Here is a 19,288-nt window from a genome sequence, read left to right as displayed (position 1 = left end):
GACCTCACTCTTGCCTTACTTGTTTATGGCAGTCTTTGTAGTCGCCTTAACCTTATATAACAACATATGGACAGACGTAATCTTTAACTTGAGATAACCCCTAAAACGTACGTAAATATAATGTTTTCGAATGCCCTCTGTACAGATTACGGATTTTAATCAGTCTAAGATTCTGGAAGAGTCGTCCCTGATGAAGACACTTTGTGGAACGCCCACCTATCTCGCCCCTGAGGTCTTCACTCATGCAGCTACTGTGGGCTACACTAAAGCTGTAGACTACTGGAGTCTGGGGGTCCTCCTTTTTATTTGGTTAGTTGAGATTTAAGGCTGAAACATACTCATCCCAAGTATGTAAACGCAGATGGTTCGTAAAGTGCAGAATGTTTCGAATTTTGTGTTGTTCCAAAATGTGTCAGACTGAAAGTACGTGTTACATTCTCAGCGTTGCTACAAGGGGTGCTATAGCGGACATTAGTGTGAACTGTCTGCTTCTATGGGGAGTTTTGTCTTTCAAGTCAACTACTGTAACCGTGGAAAAACGGTTTGAAGAGAATATAGCTGAGCAAGTAAGGTAAAGTCAATATATGTATAACAACTTACCTAAATAATAGCACATCCAAGTTACATTTAATGACCAAGACTTCTAAATGTAACTATTGCCCCCTTGAGTACTGAGGTTTGTTACCGTCACATTAGCATCTGCGTGCGCGTACTTTCGTGAACTGCGTTTCTGGCCTTAGGTTGAATGACTGTGAAGCATTTGGGTTTAGCATTAGTTCAGATGTTCTAAGTGCCAGATTGCCAGTGTCTGTTCAAGATAACATAAACTAACTGCTACATTACACGCTGGATAAAAATTGGACTGCTTGCAGTATTTATAAACAATTGAATGTGTGCTATATATAACTCTAGAGCTCTAATATGCTTACACTGATCCAATAGTGACCTTATTAGTTTAAAAATCAGGGTTCCTACAGTCATGAAACACCTGGAAATATCAGGGAATTGTTAAATTATGATTTCCATGCCTGGTCATAGAAGTTTCTATAGTGTACTATTACACTATTGTATTTGTATTAATATACAAAATATGTGTATGTGAACCCTTTGGAATTACCTGCATTTATGTATAAATGTGTCTTAAAATGTGTTTTGATCTTCATCTAAGTTACAATAATGAACTAATGCAATCTTTTTCTTGTACATATTGAATACATCATTCAAACATTCACAGTGTAGGTTGGATAAAGTATGTGAACCCCTAGGCTAAAGACGTCCAGAGTTAGCAAACCTGGCATTCAGTTAATGAGGTGTGGGTTAGAGCTACTCTGACTTATAAAAAGCACTCAAACATTTTGAGTTTGCTATTCACAAGAAGCATCTGCTGACGTGGACCATGCTTTGCAAAAAAAGAGATCTCTGAAGTCTTACAATCAAGTATTGTTGTTTTGCATAAAGCTGGAAACAGTTGCGAAGTTATCTCAAAGAGCTTATATATTCATCTGTTCACTTTCAGACAAATTGTCTATAAATTGAGACAATTTAGTACTGTGGCTACTCTCCCTAGAAGTGGCCGTCCAGCCACGATGACTCAAAGGGCACATTGCAGAATGCTCAAAAAGGTCACCCTAGAGTGACAACTGAAGACTTCATTGGAACTGTTTAACATCTCTGTTCATGAGTCTACTATACGGAAAACATTAAACAGGCATGGTGTCCACTGTCCATGGCAGGACACAATGAAGGGAGCCACTGCTTTCCAACAAAAACATTGCTGTGCGTCTGAAGTTTGCGAAAAACCACCTTGACACTCCACAACGCTACTGGGAAAATGTTTTGTGGACTGATGAAACTAAGGTTGAATTGTTTGGAAAGAACATGCAGCACTATGTATGATGTAAAAAGGGCACAGGATACCAACATGAAAACATCATTCCTGCGGTGAAGTACGGTGGAGGGAGCATCATGATTTGGGGCTGCTTCAGGGTCTGGACTGCTTGCTGTCATCAAGGGGAAAAATGAATTCCCAAGTTTATCAAGATACAGTGCATCCGGAAAGTATTCACAGCGCTTCACTTTTTCCACATTTTGTTATGTTACAGCCTTATTCCAAAATTGATTAAATTCATTATTTTCCTCAAAATTCTACAAACAATACCCCATAATAACAATGTGAAAGAAGTTTGTTTGAAATCTTTCAAATTTATAAAAAATAAAAAATGAAAAAAATCACATGTACGTAAGTATTCACAGCCTTTGCCACACTCAAATTGAGCTCAGGTGCATCGTGTTTCCACTGATCATCCTTGAGATGTTTCTACAACTTGATTGGTGTCCACCTGTGGTAAATTCAGTTGATTGGACATGATTTGGAAAGGCACACACCTGTCTACATAAGGTCCCACAGTTAACGGTGCATGTCAGAGCACAAATCAAGCCATGAAGTCCAAGGAATTGACTGTAGACCTCCGAGACAGGATTGTATCGAGGCACAGATCTGGGGAAGGGTACAGAAAAATTTCTGCAGCATTGAAGGTCCCAATGAGCACAGTGGCCTCCATCATCCGTAAATGGAAGAAGTTTGGAACCACCAGGACTCTTCCTAGAGCTGGCCGCCCGGCCAAACTGAGCGATCGGGGGAGAAGGGCCTTAGTCACGGAGGTGACCAAGAACCTGATTGTCACTCTGACAGAGCTCCAGCGTTTTTCTGTGGAGAGAGGAGAACCTTCCAGAAGAACAACCATCTCTGCAGCACTCCACCAATCAGGCCTGTATGGTAGAGTGGCCAGACGGACGCCACTCCTCAGTAAAAGGCACATGACAGCCCGCCTGGAGTTTGCTAAAAGGCACCTGATGGACTCTCAGACCATGAGAAACAAAGATTGAACTCTTTGGCCTGAATGGCAAGCGTCATGCCTGGAGGAAACCAGGCACTGCTCATCACCTGGCCAATACCATCCCTACAGTGTAGCATGGTGGTGGCAGCCTCATGCTGTGGGCATGTTTTTCAGCGGCAGGAACTGGGAGACTAGTCAGGATCGAGGGAAAGATGAATGCAGCAATGTACAGAGACATCCTTGATGAAAACCTGCTCCAGAGTGCTCTGGACCTCAGACTGGGGTGAAGGTTCATCTTCCAACAGGACAACGACCCTAAGCACACAGCCAAGATAACAAAGGAGTGGCCATGGGACAACTCTGTGAATGTCCTTGAGTGGCCCAGCCAGAGCCCAGACTTGAACCCGATTGAACATCTCTGGAGAGATCTGAAAATGGCTGTGCACCAACGCTCCCCATCCAACCTGATTGAGCTTGAGAGGTCCTGCAAAGAAGAATGGGAGAAACTGCTCAAAAATAGGTGTGCCAAGCTTGTAGCATCATACTCAAAAAGACTTGAGGCTGTAATTGGTGCCAAAGGTGCTTCAACAAAGTATTGAGCAAAGGCTGTGAATACTTATGTACATGTGATTTATTTTATTTTTTTCATTTTTTATTTTTAATAAATTTGCAAAGATTCAAACAAACTTTTCATGTTATCATTATGGGGTATTGTTTGTAGAATTTTGAGGAAAATAAGGTGGCTGTGCACCAGTTGATGCTCAGTAGAAGTTGGGTGATGCATCAGGACAATGACCATAAACATCGAAGTAAATCCACTACAGAATGGCTTAAAAAAAAAAGAGAAAATCCACCTTTTTGAGTGGCCCAGTCAGAGCCCAGACCTTAACCTAATAGAGATGATGTGGCATGACCTCGAGAGCCGTTCACACCAGACATCCTAAGAGTATGGCTGAGCGGAAGCAGTTCTATGAGGAAGAATGTTCCAAAATTCCTTCTGAATGTTGTGGAGGTCTAATCCACAGCTACCAGAAAAGCTTGGTTGAGGTTATTTCTGCCAAAGAAAGATCAACCAGCTATTAAATCCAAGGTTTCACTTTTTCCACTGCACTGTGAATGTTTAATGGGATGTGTTCAATATGCTCTGCATGGAGTTACAGAAAGCCGAGTCCTCCATTTAGCCACATATAAATGTCTGCTCTATATGTGCACTAATAAGTATAATCTTTTATTCTATAAATTGCAACAAAAAACAAAAAAGAACTCCTCACTATCATGAACAACAGGAAAAGACATGGATATCCATTGACCAAAAGGTGTTAGAACCCTGAAAGATACAGTTAAGGGCACATTGTATATTTTGGACAGAATATCTAAATGTATGTTTATTTCTAAAACACATTTGTGTGTGTTTTTCTGTTTGTATTTGTGACAGTTTGGGTGGATACCCTCCGTTTAACCCCGAATGCTCCACCATGTCCGTACGCGAACAGATTATAAAAGGCCATTATCGCTTCATTCCATCTCAGTGGAACGCAGTTTCAAGCGAAGGTAGCTTCTTTGTTCTCCAGTAACAATGCAGTTTAGTATATTAGTTTACATTATGCTGGTTTGTAAATTCCAAGCATTATAGTATTTGAATATTCAGAATGATGAAAGTTTGCAGCATACTGTGATAAACTATATTATTATTTTTTTTAAGCCAAAGACTTGATCATGAAGCTCTTGGTCGTGGACCCTGAAAATCGCCTTAGCGTCGAAGAGGCACTTGAACATGCATGGTTAAAGGTACAGGCTCAAATTCTAGCCAAGGCTGGATGCAGATTTTGATGTTTTTAGTATTAAAAAGCTGATTCCACAAGTTTTATTGAGCAATGGAAGATTCGGGAAGTGGAAAACCTGTTTGAAATTTGCATTTGGTGTCGCTAGTGACGCAGAATCCACAGTGCACTTTAAAGGTGCACTCAGAAACTTTTGTCTTTGTGTCATCTTTGACTAACGCTGACACCTAGCGGCTTGGATGCAGCATCATTTAAAATGAAGAATAAGGTTTCTTCATTAAAATGAAGGAGTCTTCATTTTAATGTGAGTGGTCATGATTTCCCACATATGTTTAAAAATTACAATTCGTTTCTTTAGGAATTAAACTTTTTTTAATGAGGAAAAAATTACTGTGTGCACCTTTTAAAAGCTGTCAAATTATTATTAATGTATATCAACATAATTTGAAAAACGTCATCGTCCTAATCTTTGTCACAGGATGACGAGATGAGAAACGTGGCTAACCGACTAATGTATCCTGAAACATCTAAGGTATGAAACAAGACGTTACTTGATTCAGTTCAGCAATTGATTTATTTCTTAAAAGTTACAATTTTATCAAAGTTACTTTATTGTTTTCTCTTAGAACCCACTGCAGAGAAATCAAATTTCGGTAACACTTTACAATAAGGTTCCACTTGTTAACAACATGAACTAACATTGAACAATACGTTTACCGCATTTATTAATCTTGATTAATGTTAATTACAACATATAGTAATACCAAAAGTTTAATATGTTAACATTAGTTAATGCACTATGAACTAACAATGAACAATTGTATTTTTATTAACTAACATTAACGAAGATTAATAAATGCTATAGAAAATATATTGTTCATTGTTAGTTCATGATACATAATGCATTAACTAATGTTAACAAATAGAACCTTATTGTAAAGTGTTAGCCAAATTTCTTAATGTTAATGTTGATTGTGGGAAAAGAAATACTTTGACATATTCGCCTTCAAAATGCATTGTTTCCAATTCACGAAACAACATTTATTAGATGTTGCTACATTCTTGCTCATAAAATGTAAATGCAATATGCACACATTTGTTTATTAACTAAAGACTAAAAGTGTTATTTGGATACTTTCATCACAGAAACGTAAGGCACAAGAGGGAGAGGGTGAACCATCATCCAAGAGAAGACCTGTTCCTTGATGTTACCACACTTTTTTATTCCCGTGCTCTGGTGGCCTTTTTTAATCCTCTTTCCATCTTGAATGTCTAACACTGTACGACTCTGTAAATACAAAATATCTGTACTATTTCCTGTCAACAATAAAAGGTTTTTACATTTTCCATTCCTCTTATGAGAATTTCAAACTATTACATTTATTTATTTGGCAAACCATGCTAATAAAATGTGCAAAAATATTACATTTCAGTCAGAAATCTTCCCTTATGGCCCAAATGTCTACACATTTGGCATTTTGTAGTGTAGATCCTTAAAAAGACAGTACATTATTTCACTTCAAACTGCACATAAACCTTTAACTGCACATCAGGCCCCTTTCACACATGCAACCTGGTAAATTGCAGTAAAATTGTTAGCTTGCCTTTACTGGTAAATGTTCAACATCTGCTATTCACACATGCAACGGTTTTAGTCTTTTTTTTTACATTTTGCGACCATTCACACATCAGCACCAAAATGCCATTAACCCTTTAAACTTTTTTTTTTTTTTCTCTCTCTCTCTGTTTCAGTGGCATACCCAAAATTAAAGACTTACACACACACACAAAAAGTGTTTAGTATCATTGTAAAGAAAACTTTTCATTTTTTAATAATATAGATTATGATAAATTATGAGACTCTCCGCCTAAGAAACTTCTGGAAAATCACATAAACTTTACTTTTTTCTTATAAATTGTGCTCATGATAATGTTAGCAAATGTTCATAGAAAAACAAATCTATAATTTATGACAATAAAAGAAATTTATGAAAATAAAAGTTTTTCTAAGGATTGTTATTATTCTTTTCACGGTTTTGAGTGCTTTTGGGGCACTTAACATGCTTAAAACCTCATGAAATTTTGCACACACAGAGTTGTCGACCATTAGGCCTGGGCAAAAGGTCACACATGGGCGTGTAAGGCATGCTCTGTTGCGTCACCTTTTGACTAAAGTGGTGGGGTCAGTTTCACCTTCAGTCACCAAACTTGGTACATATATTGTTCTCATCAAGCCGGACAACTTTCAAAATTACAGTCTTTGGCTCTGCCCAACAGGAAGTCTGCCATTTTGGATTTAATTCAAATTTTTTGAAAATTGCAGGCCCTGAACTTTTAAATACTCCTCCTGGGGAATACATGTGACTGTCACCAAATTTAAGCAACATTATGCCAAGATGCTAAATTGTGAATAGATTTTTTTATATATTGAATGGTGTTGCCATGGAGAGGCAATAAATTATTGGCAAAAAATGAGAAACAGGAAGTGTCTCTCATCTTCTGCATGCATTGTGTGATTTAGATCATAATTGAGCTCTATGTTTGGTAATGGGGGCTGATCACATGGACGTGGCTATTGTGGGTCACTGTCATAGCGCCACCAACTGGCAGCAGGAAGTGTGGCACTTACAGTACACTTTGATATAGTCCTTTTATTTTTATCCAAAATCCTTTAAAAGTTTTTTGAATAATGTCAAGACACTGCTGATGTAAAATTGTGAAGGGATTCTTGATATCTTAAATAGTGTTGTCATGGCAACGGATCGAATTACATCGTGTTGTAGTGTATTCGGGTGTATTTGACACACTCAGCCATATGTATAATCACACTTATAACATGAATGTGGATATGGTGGGTCATGGTCAAAGGGCCTCCAGCTTATAACAATGTGACACTTCGAATAGGCAAAAAAAAAAAAAAAAAACACATCAAATTTACATGTAAGGGGATTCTTGATATCGTACGTGATATTTTCATAGCCACAAGTCAAATATTATTCTTTTTGGATTGTTCGAGGGTTCACACTTGCCATTATTACAAATTTATTACGTTTGCCACACACATCAAAGACTTTTCAGGTAATGTTACAACTTCTAATTAAGGGAAATAGCCAGTGCAAAATTTACCAGTATTACAGAACAGAACAATTCTGAAAAAGGCTGTATGTGTGAAAGCGAATATAAGATCTTTTATTAATCCCACACTGCAAAAAATCATTTTCTTAATCAGTATTTTTGTCTTGTTTTCCCGTAATAACTCAACATTCTTAAAACAATACACATTTCCTTAAGAAGCAATATTGTGTGAGATAAGAAGACTTGTTTTCAGAAAAATCTTTAATTATATTTTTTTTTATCCCATTAGTAAAATGCTTTTTTTTTCTTTTTTTTTTTTTCTTTTTTTTTTTTTAAGTATAAATCTAACAAAATGTAGTGATGATTATAGTAAAAAAAAAAAAAACATTTGGACCTGGATGGGTAAGAAAAATCAACTTAAAGTAATGTTCTGGGTTCAGTACAAGTTAAGCTCAATCAACAGCATTTGTGGCTGTAACAAGATTCTTAAGATGGGCAAGGAGGCGGCAGGAACCAGCTGAACAGTCAACGTACAATATTAATAACAAACTGAACTCAAACTTAATATAAACTGCAAAACAAAGATGCACACACACAGCTTTGTGCATCTCTCTCTCGAACTGGCATCTGCAGACCCCCTTATCTCTCTCTCCCACTGATTAGTCAACCCAGCGCCAGGCGTGCGTCATCACGGCCCGGCCACGCCCCCACTCCTCGTCACACTCCACCACCAGATTCAGGCCAGAGAGACCTCCAGCCTGACTTACACCCCCCTTCCTTTCCTGGAGGGGAGGTGTTGCCCTTTCGGCAGTTTTTTGCCATTTTTGGAGGGTTTAAACAGAAATGTGAAGCTTATAATTTTATAAAAGCACTTGCATTAATTCTTCTGTTAAAACTTGTGTATTATTTGAGCTGTAAAATTTTTAAATGATCATTTTTACAGTAATTTTATGATTTTAGGGTTTGTTGACTACATCGTCATGGTAACAAAGTTGTAAAATTGGCTATAACTTTACACAGAAAAGGTTTGTGATTTTATCACACTAAAGTCATGTTTACACGCATATCTTTTATGTCTTGTGGCTAAACTTTTGAAACAGTATTTTAATGTTCAAAAATTTGCCCCCATTCACTTCCATTGTAAGTGCCTCATAGTAACCAAGATTTTGGCTTTTTTTGAAGAAAAGGAGGAATGAGATGAAATTAATTTTTGTGGTAATAAACATTATGCCACAAATGCTGTCGACTGAGCTTAACCCTTACGAAAATTCAGTTCATGGCAAATTTGCTGTAAATTCGCCACTGATAATTTTCACATGCAAATTAGATTTGCGGCAAATTGTCCATTGTTGCCAAGGGTTTGCTGGAAGTTCACCACTACCAGCGAAGAGCAGCAAATTTCTGCCGAATCAAAAACTCATTTGCATGTGAAAATTTGCACATTTTTGGCAAGTTTGTGGCTAGTTTCGATTTTTTGTAAGGGAACTTGTTCTGAACCCAGAAAATGCCTTTAAGATATATTCTCTGAAAATAAGTCTGTCTTAATTTTGCTTTCAAGTAAGTGTATCTTGTTTTAAGGATTTTTAGATATTTTTACTGGAAAACGACAAACTGCAGCGCATGAGGTAAATTCCAAAAACTTGAAATGATATTTGATAAGACATACACGGTTCAGCCACAACATTAAAACCACCTGCCTAATATTGTATAGGTCCCCCTCGTGCCGCCAAAACAGCGCCAACCCGCATCTTAGAACAACATTCTGAGATGATATTCTTCTCATCACAATTGTACAGAGCAGTTATTTGAGTTACCGTGGAATTTGTCAGTTCTATCCAGTCTAGCCATTCTCTGACCTCTCTCATCAACAAGGTGTTTCTGTCCACAGAACTGCCCCTCACTGGATGTTTTTTGTTTTTGGCACCATTCTGAGTAAATTCTAGAGACTGTTGTGTGTGAAAATCCCAGGAGCTCAACAGTTACAGAAATACTCAAACCAGCCCCTCTGGCACCAACAATCATGCCACAGTCCAAATCACTGAGATCAAATTTTTTTCCCCATTATGACGGTTGATGTGGACATTAACTGAAGCTCTTGACCAGTATCTGCATGATTTTAGGCACTGCACTGCTGCCACAAGATTGGCTGATTAGATAACTGCATGGATGATTGCTGGTGCCAGACGGGCTGGTTTGAGTATTTACGTAACTGCTGATCTCCTGGGATTTTCACGCACAACAGTCTCTAGAATTTACTCAGAATGGTGCCAAAAACAAAAAACATCCAGTGAGCGGCAGTTCTGTGGATGGAAACGCCTTGTTGATGAGAGAGTTCAACAGAGAATGGCCAGACGGTAACTCAGATAACCGATCTGTACAATTTTGGTGAGAAGAATATCATCTCAGAATACTATTCTAAGATGCGGGTTGGTGCTGTTTTGGCGGCATGAGGGGGACCTACACAATATTAGGCAGGTGGTTTTAATGATGTGGCTTATCGGTGTATTTTCTCTGTCAAGACTGAGTTACAATGAGTAGCAAGGCCTGATTTTTCACAGTTTGGCTTTGGATTTATCCCTGAGACGGTAGACAATGCTGTGTGCTTCATCAAAGGAGTCGGCGAGCGCAGACTGCACACGGTTTCTCCAGCTCAGCAGTTTGGGTCTGTTCTTCAGAACGTCCCTCCCGCTGCCCAGAGGCTGAAAAAGGGAATCAAATGATTTCAGAGATGCAAAGGCATGTAGTCTTTTTTTCATTAGGCTGATTACCTTTACTTGGATGAATATTCAGTTTTGTCTACTGAATGAAGCAAAACAGTCTCTAAATACTACTAATCTATTAAGCAGTTGTACACTCAGTGCTGTTAATAGCTTTAAATCAGAAAGCCAAAAGCCATTACACACAAAATGTATGTTTCTGAGTGAGGATAAATTTGAAGTGTGCATTTAGAGATTTACATTCTTAAACATACAAAAGCCACGTCCACACTAATCCGATTTTGTTTGACATTTTTTAGTTTCCTAAAGTCGTTGTTTTCCAGAGCATGTGGTTCTAGAGACCGTTTTCTCAAGTCTCCATTTTCTTTAGTGGAAAATGCAGTTCCATTGTGGATGAGAGGAGTAAACGTATCAAAATCAATGCTTTTTCAAACAAAAACATCAGTGTACATGGTGTGGGATTGCAAATTTAACTGTCACTATAAGATCACATTGTCCATGGTCTTTTACATTACATCACCTGAAAAAAACTACAGTAACATACAATCTAGCATTCAGGATGAGCACTGATAAATAATGCCTGTTTCTTTGTTCATTCTCGATAAGAATCAAACTGTGTGTGAATGTGATTTGTCTCTAGTTCTTGGGACCTCAAGCCGTTTCAGTGTTACTGTTTAACTAGACTAGGCATGCATGGAGCTCACAAGGCCTCAAGCCATTTATTGGCACTTATTTAGAGTAGGTCTATTTGAGCTCACATTCGGGGGTACATTTTCTCACCTGTGTTTTACCTCTGTGTATAAGACCAATATAGATGAGTACTGCCCACTGAATGCCTATAAAATACAATGTACGCCTCCCTTGGTTAGACTTGATGACTGCCGCACAAGACAGCACATTCTGACCTGTTGACTGTTGCCTCTTGATCTTCTACAATAAAGAATCCTGCTTTACCCAAGTCTCCTGGTGTTCTCTGAGAAGTTTCCAACAATGGCCTAAGAACAGCACACGTTTATAGCGTTGTAATTTGCATGCAACCTTCTGCACGGTTTGTGCTGAAAAGAAAGACAATGACGTAATTGGCCAGCACTTTTTTTGCCCAGAAGGGTTTTTGCACTGAAATACAGTGTGCAAAAGTAATGCAGCTATTTAGGAAATTCAACCCTCAGTGCCAAACCAGCATAGTCATCTTTAAATATGTTTCATTCCTTTTTTATTTTATTTAGCATTAATTTGGTTCTACAACTTTAGACTTTAAGTCTCTAAACTCGATAAACATCTCAAGACCATATGAACTAGAAGTAGACCGAATTATCAGTTTTACTGATTAATCGGTGCCGATAGCTGTTTTTTGGAACTATTGTTTATCAGCAAAAATCTATCACGATAGTTGCCGACAGTTTTTTTTTCAGATAATTATATTTTTTTAATTGAAGCGAGGGCATGCAAAGAAAAAATACATTGGGCCTCATTCCTGAAACTTTTGTAAATGTATGAGTAAATTCAGTGTAATTTTAGTGGAAAATGGACCTTCCCGAAAACTTTCCGCCGGATTCACAAACGTTTCGTACTCCCCAGATTTGTTAGAAAAGCTCTTGTTAGTAAATTTCAAAAATTCGTAAAGAGCACGTGTGCACGTTCATTCACAATTATCATAATCCATGCCCATGATAACGCCATATAATGAAGGCACCATTCTTGCTAGTAAATGCTGTTAACATCTATGCGGAACAGTTATTAAATTGTTTTTAAGAATGAAAGGCATTCACGTTGTAAAATGTTGATTTAGCAAATACAATAGTGTCTCGAAGACAGTGAGGACTTAGAGTACATTGCATGTTTTTGCATTCATTGGAAGCTCTTTTGTGAATCAAACAGTTCAAGATGTCACAAAAATGTTTTGTAAAAGATTTTCAGTTCACGCCAGGAGGAGGATGTCCACCACCATTAACCTTCACAGGTTCAGTTCGCAGCACATCGCCTGCATCATTTGGGAAACTTCTCGGGTAAATCATGATGGTAACAGCGATAAACTTGCAACTGGAAGAATCTTCAGAGAAATTAATAGAATGCCTGAAGAAGATTTTTGACTGAAATGTTATATTACCAATTTGCAAGCCGTGAAAGTGTGTGGGCTTTTTCTATTTTTATTGTATTTTGTATAATTAATATTAATTTATGAGTTTAACAGCATTAGCACTGACCATACAGTATCAACTGAATGTGATTTACTGATGTCTGTATTCAATTATGAAACCTAAATTATAAGCTCATATCAAATAAAATAAAAAAAACTGTCCAACCAGTCACATTAGAAGGCAAACTGCGTCTTTCCATTAACTTTTTACCCCATGTCAAGCAATTTTGCTGGAAAAACGATAAACAGAGTTGGGGGGGGGGGTAACGTTACTTTGAAAAAATAAATGCAAGCACCAAAGAAACGTTTCTAAATAAGACAAGGCTATGGTTTAAAATGAAAACAAAATTATTATTATTTTTTACTAATTAGTTATTTTTTAAGGTTAATTTCACTATTAGTTAATTTTTTCATTATTTAATTTGACTTCTATCAAAACACAACACGTTTGGATGTCTTATGCACGATTTACACGCGTTCGGGAGGAGGTGTAAATTTTGTTCGTACCAACAAACATTTTGAAAATACGAAAACTTGCGTGAATCCGAGAATTTACGTAAGAACGGATTTACGAACGATTTACACAAAAATTCGATCCGATTGTGTCTCCAACTTAATATACTGTGAATAATAATAATAATAATATATAGGCTATAGAAAGCTACATTGTAAAATATTAAATATAGAACATTGTAATGGAGCCAAGTCTCCGTCATTTTCGAAATAAGAGTCTCCGTTGTGCTTCAGGCTTGTTTGGTGTTAAAAGTCCCACATTATGCACCAAATCTTCTTTGTTTCTGATTATTATTGGGATTTTGGTTAAAAAAATAAACTACAACTGGGATTTTATTCATTTTGGACTCTGGCCTCTGTACCAACTAAGAAAATGTTGTAACATTCTATGAATCGATTTTAAAAACTATCAGCCGAATAATCGGTTATCTGCCTTTTCCACCATCTTAGATATCGGTATCGGCAAAATCCACTATCGGTCGACCTCTAATATGAACAAAGGTGTGTACAAATTTGGTTGGTAGAAAAAACATTAACACTTTGAAGTGTTTATTCATCACTACGTCTTTAACTTGTCTATGTCACCTTTTATGGTAAATAATGTGGCCCTCATTACTTACCTGCATGAGCTCACAAATTGCTAACAAATCAGCCAATGAGATGTCATCGCCGCATAGGAAGGCCTGTCTCTTGAGAAACATGTTTTCCAGCTTGTCCAGTGTGCCCTCCAGCTCCACCAATGCCTTCTCTATCTTCACAGGTTCTGTGGGCTGTCCCATCATACGCGGTAGCAACACCTGTTCAAGAGTACAAAACTCATAAAAAACAATTTGCAGTAATTTTTGAGAAGAAGAGTGTCATTTTTCTTATGTAAAAACATTTTCTCCTATCTCAGTTTAATGTGCTGAGACAAAAGTTTTTGACCAAACCAGGAGGAATACTAATATCAGAATGTGAATGCCAAACCTTACTTCAAACATGAAGACTTTTGCAGCGTGCATGCGTGTGTTCATGTGATGCCATGCTGTGTACTCGTCCACCCGGGCTCTCTTCTCAGGGTGTTTGGGGTACCAGTGATCAGGGACGTTGTTGGTTGTTGCCAGATACTTTAATATAGCATCACTGTGACAGGAGGAAGAGACACAAAGCTTAAAGGTAATGTTATGTTTCTTTGTTAAAATACGTTGTCTTTTCCAAGCTTAATTTACAGAGACATCTCGTCGTAAAGATTTGTGCCTCCATTACTCTTATCTGTTCAAGTTCAAGTCTGTGTCATCAGGCTATGAATGATTATTTTTGAGAGTGAGGAAAAAAAACATCTGTGAGTGAAAAGAGAAATGAAACAATCTGCACTGGTCAGCTCAGAAACTTCCTAATGTTATCTTATGAGTATTGATAGACCGATATATCGACCAGGCAGATAAATTGGTCTATATTTGGCCATTTTGAGATGGTGCAGGTGCCCAAGTAGCCTAAAAACAGAAGTGGTAGTTCCATTTTGTGTCAAAATGTAAATAAAAAAAAAAAATAAAAAAAAAGGTTTCATAGTTTTAATGACTTTACTATTATTTAATAGCTTTGACGACTTTAATATTATTTAATTGTTTTAATTATTTCATAGCTTTGATGACTTTACTATTATTTCATAGTTTGAATGACTATTATTTCATGACTTTGGTTGATCTCTCCTGCCTTCATTTTCAAACTTTCATACATCCTCTCTTCAAACTTCTCATGTGTGACTGTTTTTACTAGGTAAATTCTCTCCTTACCTCTCAGTGAGGACAAATCCATTGTCTTCCATCACTGGCACTTTCTGCATGGGGTTGAGTTTGGTGAACTCAGGTAATGTCTGCTCCCCTAGAGTTGTATGGTCAAGGGCGTTCAATTATTAAATGTTGTGAAAGGTTAATGTAAACTCCAGCAGTGAAATAAAGTTCAACTAATACATTAAGGTTAGCAGACTTGAATGCATATAATATGATGACAAAATGTACAAATATGTAAATCTGCAGCATACAGTAACCTTTATACAGGTTTGGATTCAAGCCATCTGGACTTTACAATCTGTACACACAGCCTCCAAAAAACGTGTAAAGTCTAACTCACCTTTTCGTAATGCAACGTTTACCACCGTATGTGGTATTTTGTTGTTTTTGAGGAATATTAGTACAGCCCTGCATGGCTGTGACATGAGATCCAGATACACTTTCACAAACTGTCTGCCAGCCATTCCGAACTGTCTGACAGCAACAATGAGTGTTCTTGCTTGGCTGACGTCACTGCACAAGCGTCCAATCACAAGCTGATTGAATAATGTGGGCGTTATGTGCAACAACCTCTCCGTTCGCGAGAGGGCGCTCGGCGGCTCATACAAGCGAATCCTCTTTTTTTTTTTTTTTTTTTTTTTTTTTTAAGCGAATCATGAATTGAGTTGCATTCAAATGTTAATACGCGTTTTACTGTTTAGTGCTAGTGGAGATAATTGTACGCTAAAAAGTATAATATTTACAATCTACTGACTACAAAGATAGGCAAATGATATAAAAATAATGTATATATTATTTATACATTATATAATATATACTTATGGGTCATTGACAAAAAAGGTTGTCCGAGGTGTTAAAAATAAGTAATCATTTATAAACTCAGCAAAAAAAGCAACGTCCCTTTTTCAGGACACTGTATTTTAAAGCTAATTTTGTAAAAATCCAAATAACTACAGATCTTTATTGTAAAGGGTTTAAACAATGTTTTCCATGCTTGATCAATGAACCATAAACAATGAATGAACATGCATCTGTGGAACGGTCATTAAGACACTAACAGCTTACAGACGGTAGGCAATTAAAGTCACAGTTATAAAAACTTAGGACATTAAAGTGACCTTTCTACTGACTCTGAAAAACACCAAAAGAAAGATGCCCAGGGTCCCTGCTCATCTGCGTGAACATGCCTTAGGCATGCTGCATGGAGGCATGAGGACTGCAGATGTGGCCAGGGCAGTAAATTGCAATGTCTGTACTGTGAGACGCCTAAGACAGCACTACAGGGAGACAGGAAGGACTGCTGATCGTCCTCACAGTGGCAGACCACGTGTAACAACTCCTGCACAGGATCGGTACATCCGAATATCACACCTGCGGGACAGGTACAGGATGGCAACAACAACTGCCTGAGTTACACCAGGAACTCACAATCCCTCCATCAGTGCTCAGACTGTCCACGATAGGCTGAGAGAGGCTGGACTGAGGGCTTGTAGGCCTGTTGTAAGGCAAGTCCTTACCAGACATCACAGACAACAACGTCACCTATGGGCACAAACCCACCTTCACTGGACAAGACAGGACTGGCAAAAAGTGCTCCTCACTGATGAGTCATGGTTTTGTCTCACCAGGGGTGATGGTTGGACTCATGCTTATCGTAAAAGGAATGAGCGTTACACTGAGGCCTGTACTCTGAAGTGGGATCGATTTGGAGGTAGAGGGTCTGTCATGGTCTGGGGCAGTGTGTCACAGCATAATCGGACTGAGCTTGTTGTCATTGCAGGCAATCTCAACGCTGTGCGTTACAGGGAAGACATCCTCCTCCCTCATGTGGTACCCTTCCTGCAGGCTAATCCTGACATGACCCTCTAATATGACAATGCCACCAGCCATACTGCTCGTTCTGTGCATGATTTCCTGCAAGACAGGAATGTCGGTGTTCTGCCATGGCCAACGAATAGCCCGGATCTTAGTCCCATTGAGCACGTCTGGGACCTGTTGGACTGGAGGGTGCGAGCTAGGACCATTCCCCCCAGAAAAATCTGGGAACTTGCAAGTGCCTTGGTGGAAGAGTGGGGTAACATCTCACAGCAAGAACTGGCAAATCTGGTGCAGTCCATGAGGAGGAGATGCACTGCAGTACTTAATGCAGCTGGTGGCCACACCAGATACTGACTGTTACTTTTGATTTTTTGACAACAAAAAAGCATTAAAACGTATATTTTAAATACATAAAGATGAGAAAGAACCTGTGGTAATAGCTGATAAATTTGTATTTTAAAACAACATTTACTAGACCGAATATTGTATGCCACACTGGCTGATAAATGATCAAAATCACCAGCAGTATTAGGCAAGAACAAACAAAATAAGGTGTACCGAAGCGGTATTCGCACTAGTGTGGATTTAGTGTGGGTTAAAATAAACTTTGGCAAGTTTTAGACATGGGACAGTCTTGAACACTTACTTCCTGCCACGTGCAGGCACATTCAAGTGGCCAAGACCACAAGTGTGGGTATTGGGACAGGGCATCTGTTTTGACGGTTGAAAAAGTGCATCATCCGGGTACTCGTAGTACATTTCTTTTTGTTGCATTTTCAGTGTTATCATACTACTCGCACTACTTACACTTCAAAATTACGTAAAATATTCCAGAAGTGTGCGGTTTGGGACACCTTATGATGTAATTGTTTTATTTTTATTTTTCAAATATGCTCATCATAGAAGGGGTATATTCAAGTAAATGTTTTGTGTGAATTGCAATTTATATGCATTTTTTTTTTAAATTAATTAATAGTTTTCTGCAACCTCTGTTATTGTATTTTATGATGAATTTTGTGAAAAGAATCCACGTAAAGATCATGAAAAAGGTTTTTCTCTATGTCGTTTGCTCACTGTCACGCGCATTTTTCTACTCCAAAATTGAACTAACGGAAGTTTGGGATGTTTCTATGAAGGATTCTTAAACAGTGGTGTAAAAATTTATGCTACACCCAAAAGCGTTTTAAACCCTGACTTTTTTTTTTAATTTGATTTAAAAACATGTAGCGTACATGTTGTAACTGTACACTTGTCATAGCAATATCTTACCTTCTTTTCTCTCTTTTTTAAAGAAAGACAAAATATTTGCTTGAACTGTTATCTTGGCCATTTTTGAAAGTGCGCGAAACTTTTGAAAACTTGCATCGCCTTCAGTGGTGTAAATTTCATGTGAACACTAGGAAGGACAAGTCAACCCATCGCTATACTCCGACACACCTGTTTACCAATGTTTTCAGAAAAGCGCTGTCTTTTCGCAGTGGAGAGAGAGCTCACGTGCTCATGGTTGCCATATTGCGCAAATAAAGCCAGATATTATTTAGCAGAGATGGGCCACTTCTATTTAAATGAATGGGAGAAATTGGAACGCCCAACCAAGAAGCTCTAGCACCCAACGGATGTAGCAAGGAAGTCCCGCCTTGTAGGTAAAAGAGCCAATCACCTTTTAGATACAGATATCGCCTGTCAACCAACTCGCTAACGCACATGCATCCCATTCAAGTAGTTAGGAGCTGCACTGGCATGACTGGAAACAGCCTCCTGAGAGCGTTACAAAGATGGCTGACAGTGGACTGACTTGCTAGAAAGACTTTGATAAAGCACAACACTGGCAGAATATTTCCAAACTGTGCAAGTGTAATGATCTGATTGGCAGATTTCACCTCAACTTCACAGGTTGAAATCTTATTCTGATCGGCTAATCGCCGTTATTTAAACTCTGTTTATCAAACGTAGATAATTAAATATTTTACTTGCATTAGTTCTAAGTAATGAATGACACAATTGATCTATAGGGGATGATATGGGGGGTTGGTGGTTTAACAAAGGGGATGGTTACTGGTATTTCTTGCAACAAGGGGGATGGCATCCCCCCTCAACATGACCTGTTTCAGTGACGCCACTTTTTCTCCACAGCCGCCATATTTGTGACCATCAGCGGGAGGAAACAACTGCGGTGAATGGAAAAACACCCGTAAAACGATATCAACAAAAAACTTAAAAGTGCTTTTGATCCATGCACTGTCCCAGGAAAGGTGTATACAGGTCTGAGGTCAGCACAAATATTGTCAAATTTGACTTTCACAGCCATTTATATATATTTATCCACGATTTACCTCCGTATGGCAGATTTCTTAAGTAATTTATTTTAATTTAATTAATAAATAACATTTGAATAGAGAATTTATTTATAAAGATTTGTATCAATATTTTTTATGTAAATTATTATTTTTAGAAACAATGCTTACATATAATGTTCACAAGTCCTGAATTATGACACATGAACAATTATATTATACTATATTATATTCTATTTTGGAAATGTTTAAGGTTAAGCTTTTCACATAATAGCCTACTATGTGCAACGCCATCATCATTAATTATTTGTAGATATCTAAAATATCTGCTGTCTTTAACAATAAGA

At 37.9% G+C, this 19,288-nt stretch overlaps 2 protein-coding genes across 3 annotated transcripts in view; one reads left to right on the top strand and one right to left on the bottom strand.

The window, feature by feature from the left end:
- LOC127430321 (serine/threonine-protein kinase Chk2-like) overlaps positions 1–8,026 on the top strand; it is a 29,534-nt gene extending 21,508 nt beyond the window's left edge. For both annotated transcript variants that reach the window (XM_051680060.1, XM_051680051.1), the window contains 5 exons: positions 146–309; positions 4,273–4,388; positions 4,540–4,625; positions 5,097–5,150; positions 5,765–8,026. In XM_051680060.1, the coding sequence (XP_051536020.1) occupies positions 146–309; positions 4,273–4,388; positions 4,540–4,625; positions 5,097–5,150; positions 5,765–5,824 (480 nt within the window). In that variant the 3' untranslated portion in view covers positions 5,825–8,026. The remainder of the gene's footprint in view (positions 1–145; positions 310–4,272; positions 4,389–4,539; positions 4,626–5,096; positions 5,151–5,764) is intronic.
- Positions 8,027–10,139: 2,113 nt separating this feature from the next.
- Positions 10,140–15,321, bottom strand: gstt2 (glutathione S-transferase theta 2). Its single transcript, XM_051680456.1, has 5 exons — positions 15,170–15,321; positions 14,833–14,920; positions 14,032–14,182; positions 13,681–13,857; positions 10,140–10,392 (listed from the first exon to the last, which is right to left on the bottom strand). The coding sequence occupies exons 1-5, from the start codon at positions 15,291–15,293 to the stop codon at positions 10,246–10,248; spliced, it is 687 nt and encodes a 228-aa protein (XP_051536416.1). The 5' UTR covers positions 15,294–15,321; the 3' UTR covers positions 10,140–10,245.
- Between the last annotated feature and the right edge of the window lie 3,967 nt (positions 15,322–19,288).

The sequence above is a fragment of the Myxocyprinus asiaticus genome, chromosome 3 (assembly GCF_019703515.2).
Source record: "Myxocyprinus asiaticus isolate MX2 ecotype Aquarium Trade chromosome 3, UBuf_Myxa_2, whole genome shotgun sequence".
NCBI lineage: Eukaryota > Metazoa > Chordata > Actinopteri > Cypriniformes > Catostomidae > Myxocyprinus > Myxocyprinus asiaticus.
This window is presented reverse-complemented; position numbering and strand designations above follow the sequence as displayed.

Excerpts from the sequence above, each read along its gene's own strand:
- gstt2 (XM_051680456.1), bottom strand. The coding sequence starts at position 15,293 with ATGGCTGGCAGACAGTTTGTGAAAGTGTATCTGGATCTCATGTCACAG. Across the intron at positions 13,858-14,031 it reads CAAAAGTCTTCATGTTTGAA|GTGTTGCTACCGCGTATGAT; the intron begins GTAAGGTTTGGC and ends ACTCTTGAACAG. Across the intron at positions 10,393-13,680 it reads CAATTTGTGAGCTCATGCAG|CCTCTGGGCAGCGGGAGGGA; the intron begins GTAAGTAATGAG and ends TCCCTTTTTCAG.